Here is a 19,220-nt window from a genome sequence, read left to right on the forward strand (position 1 = left end):
ATAGCACTTTATAGGCTGGGTGTGAGAATTGAGAGATATCATACAAAAACACTAAGCCAATAGTAAGTCTCAACTGATGTTAGCTGTTGTTGCCTTTTTCCTCTCACAACCAAGTCCTTCTTAAGAGCAGCCCTTAAATATCTTAAATTCAGAGCATCCATATTTTCCCAAATTTAGTTCCAGGATTCCATTGGGCTATAGTCTCCTTGATGTCAGGCATGTATCTGTCTCATTCACAGCTGTGACCTGGCACCAAAGCAGGTGCCTGGCACAGTATAGGTTCCCAAGACTCTCTTCGGAATGAACAAATGAATAATTGGAAATCCTGGGGGTGCAGGCCACGTGGATTTTCTCCTGAAGACAAGGATGACTCTGGAAGGCTCAGACCTGGCCCCAGAGAGTGGACAGAACTCGAAAGAGAGCCAAATGCCTAGAAGCTGAATCCATCCTTGTGGTCTCTTTGTCCCAAAGTCTTTGAAGAGTCCCAGTTCTTTGAAGTCCTTCTAATGGGATTAAAATGGATGAGCTTCGCTGAGTTGAAGCTTCAGTGACAGTGTGAACTCCATAAGGCAGGGATCCCATCTGCCTAGATTACTACTTTATGCCCAGTGCCTAGCATGATGCCTGGTGTTCCATAAAGACTTGTCAAAGAAATTCATGATGACAAGAAGCAGTCTTCACGTGCTGGGGGTGGCAGGCAGGACCCTTCTGGTCTATCTCAGATGGGAAAGGAGAAATATTTAGCTCCAAGAAGACCATCTTTTCTCTAAGGGGTCACTGAAAGCAGGTCTTAATGAGAATGCTCTTAGATGTTCCAACGGCAGCATTACAATATTCACTTGAATACAAGAGTGGGCACATGTCAGCCTAAAAGTCTCTGTATGGACTCTCACTCTGCCTGCAGTAGTTTCCCCCCAGATATTATATGGTTCACTCCTTCACCTCCTTCATGTCTTACTCAAATGGCACCTGTAGCAGATACTACCAGTGACCCATCCATGTGCCCTGGCCATCTTCCAACTGCTGGATCTGTATCTGTGCCCTAGGGCCCTCCCCACCACCCACAAAGCAACAGGACATCCACAGCCAAGGGAGCCATTCTCCAACACTCCCTCAGCCGCTGGGGGTAGAGAACCACCCTCAGTTTCCCAGGATTTCCCAGCAAGATTGAACTTCACTTGCCTCCCATGGGTGCTGACATAATAGTACACCCTTGATGGGCCACCTTCCCCTTCCCGTGGTACCTCCCAAACAAACTACCTTCACTCAAATCTTTTGATTCAGGGCCCATTTCTGGTAGAGCTCAAGCTAAGACATTTACTTTTTCAGTAAGGTTCCCTCCACCCTCTTCTCCTCCGTATCTCCTCCCTGCTTCATGTGTTTCCATGGCCTGTCCCTAACATACTTCATACTCTACTTACTTATTGACTTTTGGTCCACCCAACTAAAACACAAGCTCCTTGAGGGCAGAGCCAAACTATTGTCTGTCATCTTCATTCCTGTATTGTGCTATTGCTAGTGTCCAGAACAGCACCTGGCACACAGCAGTCTCTTACAATGATTTGTGGTTGAATTAATAGATTAGTAGCTGTAGAATAACCCATTAACCCAATGTATTGGAATAGCATAACTGCTCAGTAATTTCAGATTATGCTTCGGTATGGTGGAAGGATACTTAAAAAATGACTTTTGAAAAACACTTGGCTCTCTGTATTTCAAAGGCTACCGTTGTCCCCCTGGGTTGTGCAGCCTTTAACTTCTATTAGATTTGCTTTCCTGGAGTGTGGTCAAGGGACAGTCCTCACGTCCAGGGCCTGTGTGTCCCAGACCAGCACAAGGCTGTTTCGCATCAGTGCTTGTACATGATTTCTGGAACTCCTCTGGGCACTCCGCTGTGTTGTGCCAAGGAAAGCACTTAATTAAGACTTAGGTTCCTGCCTCCTCCCAGGCTGCATATCAGGTTTGGGGTGTGAGACTGTATCTGCCATCTCTTAGAGCCGGCAGTGACCCCTTGCTTACCACCTGGCCTGGCTAGCACAGTTTGGGGGCAATACCTTTGGCCCAAGACCCTTTAAGAACTGGTGGAATGACTGTGTCTTTTTTCTGTTTCTCTGGTAGGGGAAGGTTTTGGGAATATGTGGGAATGTTGGAAGTGGAAAGAGCTCTCTCATTGCAGCTCTTCTAGGACAGGTAAGCTGTGAAGTTGGAGCACTGACATGAGTCAAATCGTCCCTTGCCTGCCCTGCCTGGGGCCCTTCAAGAACAGTGGACCCAGTGCCTGGGCTCAGCTGCACTGATGCTGTGCACACAGTTAACAGAGATTTCCAGGAAGTTAATGTGCTCAGTAGCTCCATGCCCCTTGTCCACGTGATACTGAGCTTTTCATACACTCTTGGGTTTGCTTCCCAAGGACATGTGTTGAACGATGACTGTTTCCTTGCCTAGAGTGCCATCTTTGTGAAAGGAAGAGACAAGTCATTAAGGACATGGTGTTTCCCATGACTTGAGACATTCTGATTAGAAAGGCCAGCAAGGTGGCTTTGCAGGGAGGGAGTGAGGCACCTGTGACTCACCATGACTCTAGATTATTTTTCCCCTTTTCTTTCTCCTTATCTCTAGTGTCTGCCCAGTGCACTGTCTTAGTCAGGCCTTCTTTGATGGAGTGGCTGAATGCATGCATCAACTAAAGCAGCAATGTGCCCTCAGCTTCTCTGCAGACCTCCTGGTAGGAAGAAGGAAGAGTGCAGGGTTCTTGTCCTCTGCTATTTCTAGCTGTGTGACCCCAGTGAAATGGCCAAGCCATTTATTGTATTCATAGGGCTCTAAATTGATACAGTTTCTCATCCCAAATGAATGAATATTAAGTCCTCTTTCTCCCCATTCTGCTGTCCCTAAAGAGAAGTTTGGATGCCTGTAGTAGGGAGAGGAGACACCTCTGAAAAAACAAGGATACTAGGTTCAGAAGAACCCACTAGACCAGTGACTTCTTTTGGCCTCAGTTAACTCATTTCTAGAAAGAGCAACAACTCCTTCCCTGTCTGAAGGAAAATGTGGGGGCAGAATACAGTGAGTTCCTAAGGTCCCTTATGCTCTAGAATTCTCTGTGTGCATCTCTGTCATAACCCTGGAGTCAGCAGGTGTGTTCCAAGTGACCCATCCCAATTCTCTACTTAATAACAGGAATCTCTCCACAGCATCCACTAAGAAATGAGCCAGCTTCTGCTTGGATATCTTCGGCAATGGGGAGTTCATTATTTCATAGCCAGTTCCCTCTGGAGAGTTTTGATATATATGGAAGTGAAGTTTGCCTCCTTTTAACTTCTGCCCTTTGGTCTGCTCCTTTGGAATCTCTCAGAAAAAATAGAATCTATTTCCCATGTGACATTGGGAAGATCATATGCCTCACCATAGTCACTGGGATAGAGGCAGCAGGGTGACTTTTGAGTGGGCTGCCTGTGTTTACCACCTGTCTCAGCCCCATGCTCACTGTTTAACCTTGGATAAGTAACTAAGTCTCTCTGAACCCTGGTGTCTTCATCTGTAAAATGGTGGTTAGGAGGGTCATGGTGAAGGTTACACAAGATAATGTATCTAATAGTTATAGGGTAATTCCCAGGGCCAGTCATGGTGATTGGCATAGCCCCTATTTGAATATTTTGCTATTCTTTTTTTTTTTTTTAAGATTTTATTTATTCATTTATTGGAGAGAGAGAGAGCACAAGCAAGCAGAGAGAGAGAGAGAAGAGGAAGCAGGCTCCCCGCTGAGCAGAGAGCCCGATGCGGGGCTCGATCCCAGGACCCTGAGATCATGACCTGAGCGGAAGGCAGAGGCTTTAACCCACTGAGCCACCCAGGCGCCCCTATTCATTTTGCTTTTCTGATTACCATTCTTGTCATTATCATTTTCTCCAAGTCTATTGTTCTCTGTCCCTTGGACCATTCTTGAGGTGAAATGGCATCACGTCCCTTGACCTTGGCTATCTTTCTTCATATCCACGACACATTGCCGCTGCTCATCCTCCCTGAGCACCACAAATCCCGTCCCCTGACAACTTTGAACAGGGCATCATCACTAGTGTCCACTGTTACCTGCTAGATACCCACCACGCGGGATCATCCTAAGTGAACTTAATGTACTCAGGGTCACACACTAGAGCTCATGCAAGTTTCTAACTGGATTGCTCGATGTGCCCCATGAAACTGGATTTTCCACTCCCCTTGAAGAATGGGATGTTCTGGCTGCGCCGAGCCTGCATCCTTGTACCAGGCCCCGCACCCATTGTGCCACTGAGTTGAGGCTGCTTTCTTGAGACAGGGCATGCCAGGACCACCATCCACAGCCATACAGGCTGTATATCCGGCCCCTGGGGCCTGGATGAGGAGGGTAGAATCCAGCTGGTGCACCTGGAGGAAAAGGAGCCCTTGTGATGGGTCCTCTCAGAGGGCATTTTGTTCTGGTGGTACAGATTTGCCATGTGGTCTCTCCAGCCTGCCGTAGAGCTCACCAATGCCTCTTCTGTGACGTTTCTGCCTGGCTGCTCATAGATTTTTGACCTTTGTGACCATCAGACTACCGTTGTGCTGTGCAGTGTGGGTCAAGACATCTTGTTGACCCTCTTGCACCATCATAGCTAATTTTCATGGAATAAGTGGGTGGCAAGGGTGCAGTGGGCCCCGAAAGAGAGGTCTGTGGGGTTTTAGCTTCTGAAGGTCTTCTGATATTTTGCTCCAGATGCAGTTACAGCAAGGGATCGTGGCAGTCAATGGGACTGTGGCCTATGTTTCCCAGCAAGCCTGGATCTTTCATGGAAATGTGAGAGAAAACATACTCTTTGGAGAAAAGTATGATCACCAAAGGTAATATTAACTTTGAAATGAGGAGGCGCTTTAGTATTTGATAGCTTCTGCTCTAGATGCTGATGCCATTCGTAATGCTTGTTGAGTGGGTTTCTTTAATGAATTCTGATTAAACATTTGTCAGATCCAAATGGGTGTTGGTTTTTCTCTTCCTGACCCGAGAGTTCAGGAGAGGCGCCTTCTGCAGACCTGTGATCACACTCTAAGAAATGGGTGGAATTGGCACTTCATTCCCAGTGCAGAGTAGCATATGTTCTGAGGTTCTCTGTAACAGTGCATATGTTGTCTGACTGGAGAAAGATATATCTGGCAATTTTGCTTTAGGCCAAGTAATCAAAACTGCTTGAAATCATGAGCAGCAGGTATGCAAACTAATCAGCCCTGACATTATTAATTGACATCAGATCTATAAGGATATATTCTCATTAATATACTCAAAATGATCTAATGGAAGAAAAACAAAGTTTAAGTCATAATTTTTGGATATACTTGGGATCATTATTTTAAGCACTGCAAAGTAATAGCTTTCTATGATTCTTCTCTGGATTTGGTATGCTGCCATGTACCTTCTCTCATTAGAGTTCTATAAACATCTATTTAGGGAGATCCTAGCATCATATCCCCATTTTTTAGAGGAAAAGGCTGAAGCTCAGAAGGGGAATTGACTTGCCCAAGGTCAAGGCTATTAAATGGCAAGGGTTGAGTCTTGAATGCCAGGCCAGCATCATTTGTTCTCACTGGAGCTTCCCAACATTGGGTCCCCCCAAGCATCTCTAAGCTCCCTGATGCTGAAGTAAGGACCAGTGGAATTGCTGCTTGTTTGTTTGTGTTTGTTTGTTTTAATTTGGCTGCCAGATCTCCAGTGATGATCTGGACTTTAGTATTTTATTGTCTGAACCCACAAACTGTCCTTGCTGGCTGACATTGGCCAGCATGTGTATCCCCAGCAAGGGGTCTATTACTTTCCCCCCTGCTCTTCCCTGGCCATGGCATCCTGTTGCTAGGAGGCTCAAGAGCAGCAGGAAGGTCTCATCAGTGCAGGAGTCCTTGGCACCAGCTGAACTGCTCTGCTCAATGTTTCCTGGCCTCCTCCCCACCCCACCTGGAATGGTTTCTCCTTCTGTAGTAGCCAGCTAGGAAAAAGGATTCCTACCTTCATCAGGCAGAATGTCAGGGCAGATATTTACCAAATACTTGGAATTTGCAGGGCCATGCAAGATGAGGGGAGAAGGAAGGGTGGTTTAGATGTATCTTTGCCCCTGAGGTGTTCAAGTCTGGGGAAGGAGCTATAAGTGATATACAGAAGTAACAGTGTACCAAGAAGGAACGTGCCAAGTTCCAGGAGGCCCTGTTGGATTATTCAGAGGCAGAGAGATCACGAGAGGGAAGAGAGGTGTGTTGCTTGAATTGGGCCTGGCAGGGTGGATGCAGGCCCCCTTTGTGTGTGGCATCTCTAGGGTGACCATGGTGGCTCTCAGGCCATAGGAAGCAAGAGAGTAGGAGGTAACTTAAGATGGCAGGGGTAGAAGTGGCGAAGGGATGAAGATGTGCTGAACCCTCTGCATGTCATAGTTAAGGACTGACAAAGGTAATGATGTTAATAATAACCACCACTGATGGAGAACTTGAAGTGCACCAGGAATTGTGCAGTTGGCTCCAGATATGTGTTCTGGTTTTCTTTTCACAACCCAATGAGCGTCATGAGTCCAATTTATAGAGCGGAGGGTGAGGATCAGGGAGGTACATTTACTCGTCCAAGCGTTACCCAGCTGGATTCAAACCAGATTGTTCTGATTCCAAAGCCCTTGGTCTTTTATTTTTTTAATAGCAATTCAACTTCTCTATATGTTATGGTATGCTCACCCCAAGTGTACCTACCACCATCAGTTACCATACAACTCTATGACAATGTCATTGACTAGAAACCCTGTGTTGCACCTTTCATCCCCATGACTTAATCGTTCTGTAACCGGAAGCCTGTACCTCCCACCACCCCCTTTCACCCATTTTGCCCGTTTCCTTCCCCCACCTGCAACCACCAATTTATTCTCCGTATTTATGGGTCTGACTCTTTTGGTTTGTTTATTCATTAGTTTTTTCAAATTGCATATATGAGTAAAACCATATGGTGTTTGTCTTTCTCAGTCTGACTTATATCACTTAGTATAATCTCCTCTAGGCCCATCCATGTTGTTGGAAATTGCATGATCCCATCTTTTTAAGGTTATGTAATATTCTATCACATCACACACACACACACGTGTGTGTGTACGCACACATACACACACACACAATCATATATTCCTTATTCATCCATCTATCAGTGGACACTTAGGTTGCTTCTATATCTTAGCTATTGTATATGACGCTGCAATAAATATAGGTGTGCATATATCTTTTGCAATTAGTGTCTGTGTTTTCTAAGGGTAAATACCCCATATTGGGATCACTGGATCATATGGTATTTCCATTTTCAATTTTTGAGGAAAAGCTATACCATTTTCCCGAGTGGCTGCACCGATTTGCGTTCCCACCAACAGCGTATGAGGGTTCCTTTTTCTTCACATCCTTTCCAACCCTTATTATTTCTTGCCTTTTTGATTTTAGCCATTCTGATAGGTATGAGGTGATATCTCATTGTGGCTTTAATATGTCTGATGATTAATGATATTGAATGTCTTTTTAAGTGTCTGTTGTCCATCTGTATGTCTTTTTTTTTTTTTTTTTTTTTTAGAAAGATGTCTATTCAGGTCCTCTGCCTATTTTGTAATCACATTGATTTTTAGTATTGAATTGTGGAAGTGCTTTATAACATTTTGGATATGAACCCTTTATCAGATATATCATTTGCAAATATCTTTTCCCACTCTGTAGGTTGCCTTTTTGTTTTGTTGATGGTTTCCTTTGCTGTGCAAAGGTTGTTTGTTTGTTAGTGGGTCCAAATTCACAGCCCTGAGAAAGATAAAGGATTGGATGCTTGACTGACTGAGCCATCCAGGCACCCCCCAAATTTTTTATTTTGATGGAGTCCCATTAATTTATTGTTGCTTTTGTTTCTCTTGCCTTAGGAGACATACTGCCAATATCAGAGAAATTACTACCCGTGTTCTCTTCTAGGATTTTTGTAGCCTTAGGTCTTACATTTAGGTCTATGCTATTTGGAGTTTATTTTTGTGTATGGTGCTATAACCTGGCCCAGTTTCATTCTTTGCACTTAGCTGTCCAGTTTTCTCAGTACTGTTTTTTAAAAAAATATTTTATTTATTTATTTGAGAGAGTGAGGGGGGAGGAGAGAGAAAGCATGAGCAGGCTGAGGAGCAGAGGGAGAAGCAGACTTCCTGCTCAACAGGGAGCCTGATGCAGAGCTCCATCCTGGGGCTCTGGGATCATGACCTGAGCTGAAGGCAGATGCTTAACTGATTGAGTCACCCAGGAGCCCTTCAGCACTATTTGCTGAAGAGACTGTCTTTTCCCATTATATATTCTTGCCTCCTTTGTCATAGATTAATTGACCCTTTAAGTATGGGTTTATTTCTGAGTGTTCTGTTTTGTTCTTTTGATCTATGTGTCTATTTTTGGGCCAGTACCAAGCTGTTTTGAATACTATAACTTTGTAGTATATCTTAAAATCTGGAATTGTGATACCTCCAGCTTTGTTTTTCTTTCTCAGGGTTGTTTGGGCTACTCGGGGTCTTTTGTATACAAAGACACAAATTTTAGTATCATTTGTTCTAGTTCTGTGAAAAATCGTTTGGTATTTTTGATAGTGATCACATTAAATCTATAGATTGCTTTGGATAGTGGGGACGTTTTTAATTCTTCCAATTCATGAGCACTGTATATATTTCCATTTATTTGTGTCATTTTCAGTTTCTTTCATCAGTGTTTTATAGTTTTCAGAACACAGAACTTTCATCTCGTTGGTTAAGTTTATTCTAAGGTATTTTATTATTTTTTTGGTGCCATTGTAGATAAAATTGTTTTCTTAATTTCTCTTTCTGCTAATTTCTTATGAATGTGTAGAAATGCTATCAATTTCTGGGTATTAATTTTTTATCCTGCAATTTCACAGAACTCATTTGTTACTTCTAGTAGTTTTTTGTTGGGGTTTTTAGGATTTTCTATGTATGGTATCATGTCATCTACAAATAGTGACAGTTTAACTTCTTTGTCAATATGAATGCCTCATTTATTTTCTTGTCTGATTGTTGTGGCTAGAACTTCCGGTATTATGTTAAATGAAAGTGGCAAAAGTGGATGTCCTTGTCTCATTCCTGGTCTTAGAGGAAAACCTTTCAGTTTTTCACCATAAAGTATGATATTAGGTCACAGGTAGCTGGAGAGGCAGGCAGAGAGAGAGGAAGGAAAACAGGCTCCCTGCTGAGCAGAGAGCTGGACATGGGGCTCGATCCCAGGACCCTGAGATCATGACCCGAGCCGAAAGCAGAGGCTTTAACCCACTGAGACACCCAGGCACCCCACTCTCATATGGCTTGTATTATGTTGAAGTGCATTTCCTCTAAACCTAGTTTGTGGGGAGTTTTTATTTGACTGAGTGTTGAATTTTGTCAAATACTTTTTCTGGATCTATTGATCATCATATGATTTTCAGTTTTCATTTTGTTGATGTGATGTACCATGTTGACTGATTTACAAATACTAAACCATTCTTGCACTCCCAGAATAAATCCCACTTGATAATGGTGAATGATCCTTTTAATGAACCGTTAAATGGGGTTTGCTAATATTCTGAGCATTTGGGATCTGCGTTCATCAGGGATATTGGCCTATAGTTTTCTTTTCTTTTGTGGTGTCTTTGCCTGGTTTTGGTATCAGGGTACTGCTGGCTTCATAGAATGTATCTGGAAGCCTTCCTTCCTCTTCTATTTTTTGAAATAGTTTGAGGATAGGTATTAACTCTTCTTAAATGTTTGCCAGAATTCACCCGTGAATCCATCTGGTCCTGGACTTTTATTTTTTAGTAGGTTACTACCATTATTATTATCATTATTACTATTATTATTATTACTGGTTTAATTTTTTTATAGTAATTGGTATGTCACAATTTTCTTTTTCTCCTTGATTCAGTCTTAGAAAATTATATGTTCCTAGAAATGTATTCATTTCTTCTAGGTTATCCAGTTTGTTGGCATGATTTTTCATAGTATTCTCTTATAATATCTTGTATTTCTGTGGTGTCAGTTGTTACTTCTCTTTCACTTCTGATTTTATTTTGGGGGTCCTTTCTTTTTCTTTGTGAATCTGGCTATTTATCAATTTTATATATCTTTTCAAAGAACCCACTTGTGGTTTCATTGATTTTTTTTTTTCTGATTTGTTTTCATCTCTATGTCATTTATTTCTGCTCTAATCTTTATTATTATTTTCCTTCTACTCATCTTGGGCTTTGTTCTTTTTCTAGTTACTTTGAAGTGTAAGGTTAGATTGTTTATTTCAGCTTTTTCTTCTTTCTTTAAACTACTTTTGCTGTGTCCCAGAGATTCTGAACCTTGGTGTTTTCATTTTCATTTGTCTCCATGTATTTTTTTTTAAATTTCTTCTTTGATTGGTTGTTAAGTATCATGCTGTTTAGACTCCATGTGTTTGTGTTTTTCCCACTTTTTTTCCTTGTAATTGATCTCTAGTTGTATAACTGTTGTGATCAGAAAAAATGCATTCTATGATTTTGTTCTTCTTAAATTTATTGAGGATTGCTTTGTGGCCTAACATGTGACATATTCTGGAGAATGTTTCGTGTGCACTTGAAAAGAATGTGTATTTTCTTGTTTTTCTATGGAATGTTCTTTATATATCTGTCTATCCAATCAGATGAATCATTCAAAGACACTTTTCTTATTGATTTTCTATCTAAATGATCTATCCGTTGATGTACATGGGCAGTTGAAGTCTTTTACCATTAATTAATACCATCACTTTCTCTCTTTACATTCATTAATATTTGCTCTATGTACTTAGGTGCTCCGATGTTGGGTGCATAGATACTTACAATTGCTTTATCCTCTAACTGGGTTGATATCTTTATCATTCTATAATGCCCTTCTTTGTCTCTTGTTATACAGTCTTTGCTTTAAAGTCTATTTTGTCTAATGTAAATATTGTTAACCTTGCCAAAGCCCCCAGTCTTAACCACCATATATACCACTCCTGAAGTTGGTGTATGGGTGTGATGCTCCAGGATGTTAAGTGCTGCCAGGGGTCAGCATGCCATCTGAAGGGCAGCTACCTATGATCTGCCTGCTCACTCTCTTGTTGGTGCCCTTTGTTGGGGAAGTCTCAGTTGTGAGGCTTGTCCACTCTCATGCATTGAGAAGAGAGGATCCCAATGATGCTGATAATGCTGATGATATCAATCAGCTAATCAATCAATCAATCAATTAATTACTCAGCTAATAAAGTGGAAGCAGGCAGCCTGTCAAGTGGGACAGAAACCTAGGGTCCAGTGATGGGAACTGACTGTGCCTTGCATAGGGCATGACCTTGAACTGATACCAGGAACATCAGGGAAATCAGAGCAGGAACTAACTTCTGAAGCAATGTGGTCCCCTGAGAAAGATTCTATCTATGGTGGAAGCCATCTGAATGGGAATGAGGTAGAGAGAAAGCCAAGGGAGGAGGGTGTGGAATTCTCCCATAGCTTGAGGCCTGAGCATTTTTGAGTTCATACCCACTAACTTATTGACTTTCTTGGATTCCTTGCTGTCAAAATTTTCATAGAGTGAGACTGGAGTCATGCCTGGTAGGTCATGGGTACCCCAGTTTTGTTGTCCTTTGCAGGATGAGGTGCTGATCCTGGCAGCATGGGTGCTGAGAGTTGGTTAGGGCCTTGCCCATTAGACTCCCTACAGACTGGCCCAGTGCTAGACAGTTGGCAATGCTAAGGGATAAAACCAAGAAGCTAGGAGATCCAAGGAACTGAGATCCTATTCCTTCCTGGCTTCTCTTCCTCAGGCAGTATTCTCTATTCCCAGTGTACTCAGGTGTCTCAGGGGGAGAAAACCCTGCTCTCTCCAACCTGGTAGGAGTGACTGTTGGATAGAGGAGAATCCTGGAGCAGAGGTCAGAGTCATCATTGGTAATCATCCCAGCACCCTGCTGTTACCCTCTACCCACACACATTTCTCCATTTATGGTCTTGCATCTTCTGGGAAGCCTCCCACAGTGACCGCAGCTCATACTGGTCACTCCCTTCTTTGACTCCCAAGAGCAGTGCTAGCTAGCAGTTGGCATCTCCAGTCTTCCCTTCAGAGGTTTCATGTACATTGAATCATCTTCTTCTCAGGGTAGAAAACCTGTGAGGGAAGGAGCCATCCGTAAGTAAACTCTGCATCAGATGTGCGGGGAAGGCCTAGGGGTCAAGGAGAAGCTGCATTTAGACATCAAAGATGAAGCAACTGACCAACTCCTTGTCTTACTTCAATGATACATTTCCAGGCAATCCAGGGAAGCAATGGGATCTTTTGTCACCATGCTGACTTATGTTATTTGTGTCCACAGGTATCAGCACACGGTTCGTGTCTGTGCCCTTCAGGAAGACCTGAGCAGCCTTCCTTATGGAGACCTGACTGAGGTGAGCAGAGCTAGGAGCTCAGCTGCACAGTAGCAACATGGCAGCTTGGCTGCCCAGGTTGAAAGGGCTGAGGCTGGCAGGCCCTGGTTCCATCCACATTTGGATGCTCTGAAGGACAGAAATGTCCCAGGAAGTGTGGGAAAAACCAAGTTCTACCACCCTGAATTCCTCATCTGGGTTTATTCTTGGGGGAATATTAACAATGGTTATGGTACCAACTCTACCTGTGTTGGGTTCAGTGTGGTAACTCTTGGAGCCATTCCCAAACCACCTGTTAACTTAGAGAAGGTTTCTGGTTAAATCTGCTTCCATAGCTTATGGACTGGCTCTGTCTTCCAAAGACAGAGGTCCAGGGATGCTGCATTGTAACTGGTCTCTAGAGCTCCTTCTTGTCTTGTTTGCTCTGCCCTCCTAACACTGCTCTCAGCTGCTTGTCCAAAAACCTGCCTGGGTCCAGGGTTGAGCCTGCCAACTCAGGTGACTCAGGGAAGGAGGTCATCATGCCATCTTTCTGTTTGCCCATCCCAGTGTGCACTCTGTTGAGTCTTCGGTTTTGCCCAAAAGCAAAGTAGGAGACCAGAGAGCTAAAGACTCTTGAAGAAAGATGAGTTCAGAAAACATTGCCTTTCTCTGCTAGGGCCCTCAATGTGCCTGTGTCAAGGAATTGGATACCACAGCCATCATGGTCTGCCATTCAAGATCTCTCTTGCTGCAGCCCTGGCCCACCTCCCCAGGGTTTGCTTCTACTCATCCTTACTTGCCTAAGTGTACACTTGCCTTCCAACCTCCAGACCTCTGTTCTTGCCATTGTTACCACCTTTCAAGTTCAAACCACAAATCTACCCCCTTGAGGGAGACTTTCCTGAATCCCACAGTCTGCAGTGGTTTGCCCCAGAATACTTGGCTTATGCTTCTCAGTTTCTGCCAATATGTGAGCTCCCAGTAGTTAGGGAATTTTTTTTTTTTTTTGTCCAGCTTCGTGTGTCCTTCCCCTGTGCTCACCCCCGTGCCTGGCTGAACATAATGGGGACCTACTTTGGGGTCAGTTGGACAGAAGAACCTAAAGTAGGCTATCTAGATTTTCATCCTTTCTACAAATGCTTACTGAGCACCTGCTCTGTGTCAGGTGTGATGCCAGGCCTTAGGGATAGAGTGTTAAATACAGTAGACATGCCTTCCATCTTTGTAGAGCTTAAAGGTCCTAATGGAGGTGAGGAGTTGGTACACAAGCAAGCAAATTGAGAGCCTCCTTGTCCATTTGCTCCTAGGCTCTGCTCCCTCCTGTTCACCTGTCCACTCTGCCAGAGCTTCTGCTCAACAATTCCCTCTGATGTTGGTGGTTAAGACATAGCCCTTCTCTATGGGATATGCACTAGAATGAGTCTGTTGTGAGACAGGTCCCCCTCACTCAACACTGGAGTTTTTCCCTAGTTGCTGTTGCCCACCAGGCTGCCTACAGAAGTGAGTCTTTCACTTCCCAGGGCATCTGGTAAGACAGGGGGTCCCTGTAGGGGGTGGAGGAACTGGAATGTAGTAATGATCAGTTTGCAAAGGAGTCTTGAAGCTCTTGTTCCCTGAAGACTGCAGGGTGGAAATGGGGCCCAGTGATGGAGAGTAACATTGTTCTTGCCTACAGATTGGGGAGCGGGGCCTCAACCTCTCTGGGGGGCAGAGACAGAGGATCAGTCTGGCCCGCGCTGTCTACTCAAACCATGAAATCTACCTGCTGGATGACCCCCTGTCAGCAGTAGATGCCCACGTGGGGAAGCACGTTTTTGAAGAGTGCATTAAGAAGACACTCAAGGGGAAGACAATTGTCCTGGTGACCCACCAGCTGCAGGTAACTGGAACTGGCAGGGTTCATGAGGTCACAGGATGGGTGTGGTGTCTAATGCTCACAAGTCTCCTTTTCTGCCTAAACCTGTCCCATCCATGGCTGAGACAGGGTCAGGGTTGGAGGAAGCAAGATGTGTAGGTTACATTCATGATTCTCCCCAGCCATCCCAGCTTGCACAAAGCCCTGCCTGCTCCTCTCTGGGCATAGACTCTAAATTTGGGTTCAGTGGGGCCAAGACCTTTCTTCCACCAGAGGATAGACTCTCCAGAAGCAAATGATTCCTATCTATGGAGTGGACATGGGGCACTTCCTCCAGCTCTGGACCACTGATGGTGGTGAGGTGGGAAGCCAGGTAGAAAAAATTCAGTCCCCACCCTTCCTTCAGCAAGTGCTAGATGGGCTCGAGGACAGAGTGCCTGGGAGGGAGATAAGGGGCTCTGATGCTCTTGGCATCACTCACCAAGGGGAAAAGGCTGGAGACCAGGGCTTTTAGGCTAAGGCAAGACTCTTTTCCTTTCTCAGAGCCACTCTCTTAGGCTTAGGAACATGAATATTACTGAGGAGTTACTAAGCTTGCCCAGAGGGCTCAAGAATCAGGCAGGGTGGAGAGAGTGCTCACAGTGTCAGCTTCATCAAGAGCTCTGAACACCTGGTAGGAATACAAGGCTCCCCTGTACCCTGAGACAAACCAGATTTCCCCCTGCCTCCATCTCCCCTCTTCACAGTGAGTCTGTAGAGGTGTGGGGAATGTGTCCATGTATATGTGTATGTATATACATGTGTGCGTCTGCTGCTGAAGGAGGGATCCCATGGGACTGACCTGCCTTGAGAGGACTGTTGGAGCAGAAGTCCTGTCTTCTTTCTTCTCGTGCCACCTGTGGGGAAAATATTCAACAGGGGCCTGGTCTGGGGGTAAGAGACAGACCTCATGGTCTTTGTGAGGGTAAGTCAACCTAGGGGAGGAGGCAAATGAGGTCACCATGGCTACAGGGTGCTCCAAGCAGCATTTCTAGGATCTTCTATCAGTGGCCAGAAGGGCCAGTTTGAAGAGGGGGACATTTCTTTTTTTTTTTTTAAAGATTTTATTTATTTATTTGACAGAAATCACAAGTAGATGGAGAGGCAGGCAGAGAGAGAGAGAGAGGGAACAGGCTCCCTGCTGAGCAGAGAGCCCGATGCGGGACTCGATCCCAGGACCCTGAGATCATGACCTGAGCCGAAGGCAGCGGCTTAACCCACTGAGCCACCCAGGCGCCCCGAGGGGGACATTTCTTAAAGACCCAGGAAAACCATTCCTTCCCATCACTGTAGTTCTGCCCCCAGCCTATGTCTCTTTGCTGAGGACTGGAGTTCTCAAAATAAACTCCAAGCATCTGAATTTTGGATTCCTGTTGAGTGGGCTCAGTCACCTCCAGGAGCATCTAGTGGTATAAACAAATTGCTCTGCTGGCCAGGCATCAGAGTGGAGGAGAAGGTTGGATTTCTTCTGGACCCCCATGAGGTCAGTGGGAATGGGCTCTTGCCCAGTCACAGTGCTAAGTGTTGTAAACACAGCTCCGCACTGTGAGGGTCCAAAGCCCTGGAGACCCCTTGCAGTGGAAAGGGCTGTCCTCCTGAGGGGTCCTGGGTATCTGGAGGGGGACTTCTGGCCCCTGATAACTGTGGGTCATAGCTGTCTTTGAAGGAATCTTTACTGGGGGAAATCATCACCTCAGCTCTGTCCAGTCTTTGAACCTTGATGACTAGCTCCATGACCTCAGGCAAGAACTATCTCTTCCCCAGGCCTGTCTCCTGGAAGAATCTACCTTTCACCAAGGTCATTTTTTTTTCTTTTTTTTTTTTTGAATATTGAAAAATATAAGCAGCCACCAGATGGCACTGGAGTCTCAGTCCAGCTGTCTGTTGTTGGGGAGGAACTGGAACCCCAGGGCTTTTCCAGAACATTGCTCTGTTGCTTTTACTTGTGGGCTCACAGCCAATCAGGATGCTTCCCAGCGCTTGGGCTGGACGATTGCTCTTCATTTACTTGAGGAAACAAATGAAATGAGGCCTGCAGTTGCCACTGAAAACCAACCTAGGGTCAGATTTTGTGTTTGCGAACAAAACTGCTCAAATCACACCAGATCTCACTGGCATGAACTGGGGAACTCACTAGCCAGAGGGCCTTCACCAGGAACTTCCCCACAGAGAAAGAAAAGGCTGTGAGGCTGTCACGTACCCCACACTGGTGCCTCAATCTCCCTATCTCGAGAATGGGCTGATCACAAAGCTGCCACTTCCTTTACTAGCTTGTGGGGCATTGACACATAAGAGACGAACAAGATCAGGTTTTGAAAAGTTAGAATAGGCTATGTAAAGGTGAGATGTTATTTTCCGGAAAAAGGTTTTCTCAGAAAGTGTCTCAACTGGACATGACAAGCCAGGCTGTTTCTGCTTAGCTGTCTGGGAAAGTGGACAAGGAGCTGAGTCATTAGTCTAAGGGAGGCGGAAAGGCTGGAGCTGCCCAAGCTGCCAGAACCGCTATCACCTGGCCTTTTGGGCACCACCCCCATTCCCCCAACATCCTGTCAGGAGTACAATGACCAAATGTAGCTGCTTCTCTCAAACTCTGAGTCAAGGGCCTCAAAAGTTAATTTGATTTTGGGTGGACCCTCAATATAGGGGAAGACCTCTGGGCTGTTTTGCAAGGGCTTCATTAGGCTGAGCTATCTTAAATCTCACTGCATTTTGTTCCTGTAGGAGGAGCTTCCTGCTCTTAGATGGGTTGATCCTATGGAGAAAAATCTATCTCGTTCCAATTGAGAGGAAACCCCTATTAGCAGAACTCTTTGATCTCAGGAGTGATATGTAAATGAAGGGAGCTCCAATTAGAAAATCAGAAGTGCTTTGGGCAAAATGTGGGATGCCATATTAAATGAAGCTATATTTTTATCATAGAGATAAAGCTGATGTAAACTCCTCAGGCCTAGTGGGGGAGGGGTTTGTGATCAAGGGAGGAGTGGGGCCTCGTGGTGGGGGACTGCTCCATGTTCTGCTTCTGGACTAGGAGGGTGATGAGGTGGGCTTGTAACGTTCTAGCAAAGGAAGGCCATTGCTGAGGTCATATTTCCCCTCTCCACCAGATCTTGTCTTGCAGTAACTTGACAATTTCATATTCCAAATCTCACCTGCCCCCGATCAGATTTCTTGGCCCACTTAGGGAACAGTGTTTCACAGAGACAAACAGAGGGTCCCGTTGGACTCAACGACACCAGTAGGCACTAGATCAGTGTTTCTCAACTGGGGGTCATTTTGCCCTTTAGAGGGCATTTGTCAATATCTGGAGATGTTTTTGCTTATCACAGGTAGAGCAGGGGATTGCTACTGTCATCTAGTACGTAGAGGAAGGAGGAGACTGCTAACATCCCACAATGCACCGGACAGCCCACTGTCCCCGCCTCAACAACAAAGAACGATGTGGCCCTCAGTGCCCACAAGGCCAAGATTGAGAACCTCTGTACTAGAGGAGCTTGGGGTGCCACTGGACGGCAGTTTGGCATGGCTCACTTCTCTTACCAGGCAGAAGAAATTCACTGTAGACCGTTTTTGTATCTTTGCAGTTCTTAGAGTCTTGTGATGAAGTCATTCTGTTAGAAGACGGAGAGATTTGTGAAAAGGGAACCCACAAGGAGTTAATGGAGGAGAGAGGGTGCTATGCCAAACTGATTCACAATCTCCGAGGGTTGCAATTCAAGGTAACTCTGGGTGCAAAAGGTGGGGGTCCTTCCGTCTGGGTCTCTAGCCTGGGAGCAGGCCTGTCTTGTAGCTTTCCGAAGGACTGTCATTTTGTCTCCAGGATCCCGAGCACATCTACAATGCAGCCATGGTGGAAGCCCTTAAGGAGAGCACCGCTGAGAGAGATGAAGATGCTGGTACAGTCCGAGTTCAAACCACACTCCTCTCTTAGTGCCCATGGCTCATGAGCAGACACAGATCTCTCTTTATTTCTCACCCTAGTTTTGGCTCCAAGAGATGGGAAAGATGAAGGAAGAGAACCTGAAACAGACTCAGAATTTTTAGACATAAAAGGTACTTGCTATTCGTTCCCTCAGTTACAATAGTCTTAAATATTTATGGAGCATTCTGGATAGAGAAATGGAGGCCCATTTTAAGTCCTTTGGGGGCAACTAGAATTAATACAACTTACTGTCATGTGAGCCCTGGGGTTTAACTGCCTGAGTCCAAGCTCTGGCTCAACCACTTTCTAGTTATATGAGTTGGCACAAGATACTAGGCTGCTCTGAACCTTAGTTTCTTAATCCATAAAACGGGGAAGTAATAACCAACCTCATAGGTTCCCACAAGGATTACATGGGAAACTACACATAAAATGATTAGCCCAGTGTCTGACATAGAGTAACTCTCAACAGTAGTTATTATTGTTACTCGTTAGGTCAAAGCAGTGCACAGAGACTGGTTAGAGGCAAAGGCACACACAAGAGAGATGTGTCACACTCTTTATGGAGAGCATTGAGAAAGGAATGTGCAGCACTGAAGAGACTGGGTGGGAGAACTAAGCATTCTGCTATGTGCTGGTCCCCACAATCATCTGCAGAGACAAAAATATGAGATCTCAGGAGCTCATGGTCTGGTGGGCGACACAGGCAAGGCGGTAATCATGGGAAACTGGGATAAAGGTAATGGGTGTTGGAGTGGGCATAGCAAGTCAGGGAGGTCCTCGCAGAGCTGGCAAACTTGGGACTAGTCCTTCAAGGATATGTAGGAGTTTTCTGGGAGGCACTGTGGTAAGAAGGTGGGGCAGGGGGAGGATCTTGAGGTTGAGGGCAGGTCGGAATTCCAGGAAGGCAGAGAGAAGAGATAAATCTGGTGAGGGCCAACTCTGTCAAGCTCCCTCTTCTCCTCCCTACACATTGTTCCCTTCCACCCCTGTATACATTC

General features: G+C 45.1%; 1 protein-coding gene across 10 annotated transcripts in view; it reads left to right on the forward strand.

The window, feature by feature from the left end:
- Positions 1 to 19,220, forward strand: part of ABCC12 (ATP binding cassette subfamily C member 12) — an 82,783-nt gene that overhangs the window by 36,399 nt on the left and 27,164 nt on the right. For all 10 annotated transcript variants that reach the window (XR_009348842.1, XR_009348843.1, XR_009348844.1 and 7 more), the window contains 7 exons: positions 2,119 to 2,190; positions 4,733 to 4,857; positions 12,373 to 12,445; positions 14,082 to 14,285; positions 17,882 to 18,016; positions 18,118 to 18,193; positions 18,279 to 18,350. Coding sequence is in view for 6 of the 10 variants with exons in the window: in XM_059153001.1 (XP_059008984.1) it covers positions 2,119 to 2,190; positions 4,733 to 4,857; positions 12,373 to 12,445; positions 14,082 to 14,285; positions 17,882 to 18,016; positions 18,118 to 18,193; positions 18,279 to 18,350 (757 nt within the window). In the remaining 4 variants the exon portion in view is untranslated. The remainder of the gene's footprint in view (positions 1 to 2,118; positions 2,191 to 4,732; positions 4,858 to 12,372; positions 12,446 to 14,081; positions 14,286 to 17,881; positions 18,017 to 18,117; positions 18,194 to 18,278; positions 18,351 to 19,220) is intronic.

The sequence above is a fragment of the Mustela lutreola genome, chromosome 16 (genome assembly GCF_030435805.1).
Source record: "Mustela lutreola isolate mMusLut2 chromosome 16, mMusLut2.pri, whole genome shotgun sequence".
Taxonomy (NCBI): Eukaryota; Metazoa; Chordata; class Mammalia; order Carnivora; family Mustelidae; genus Mustela; species Mustela lutreola.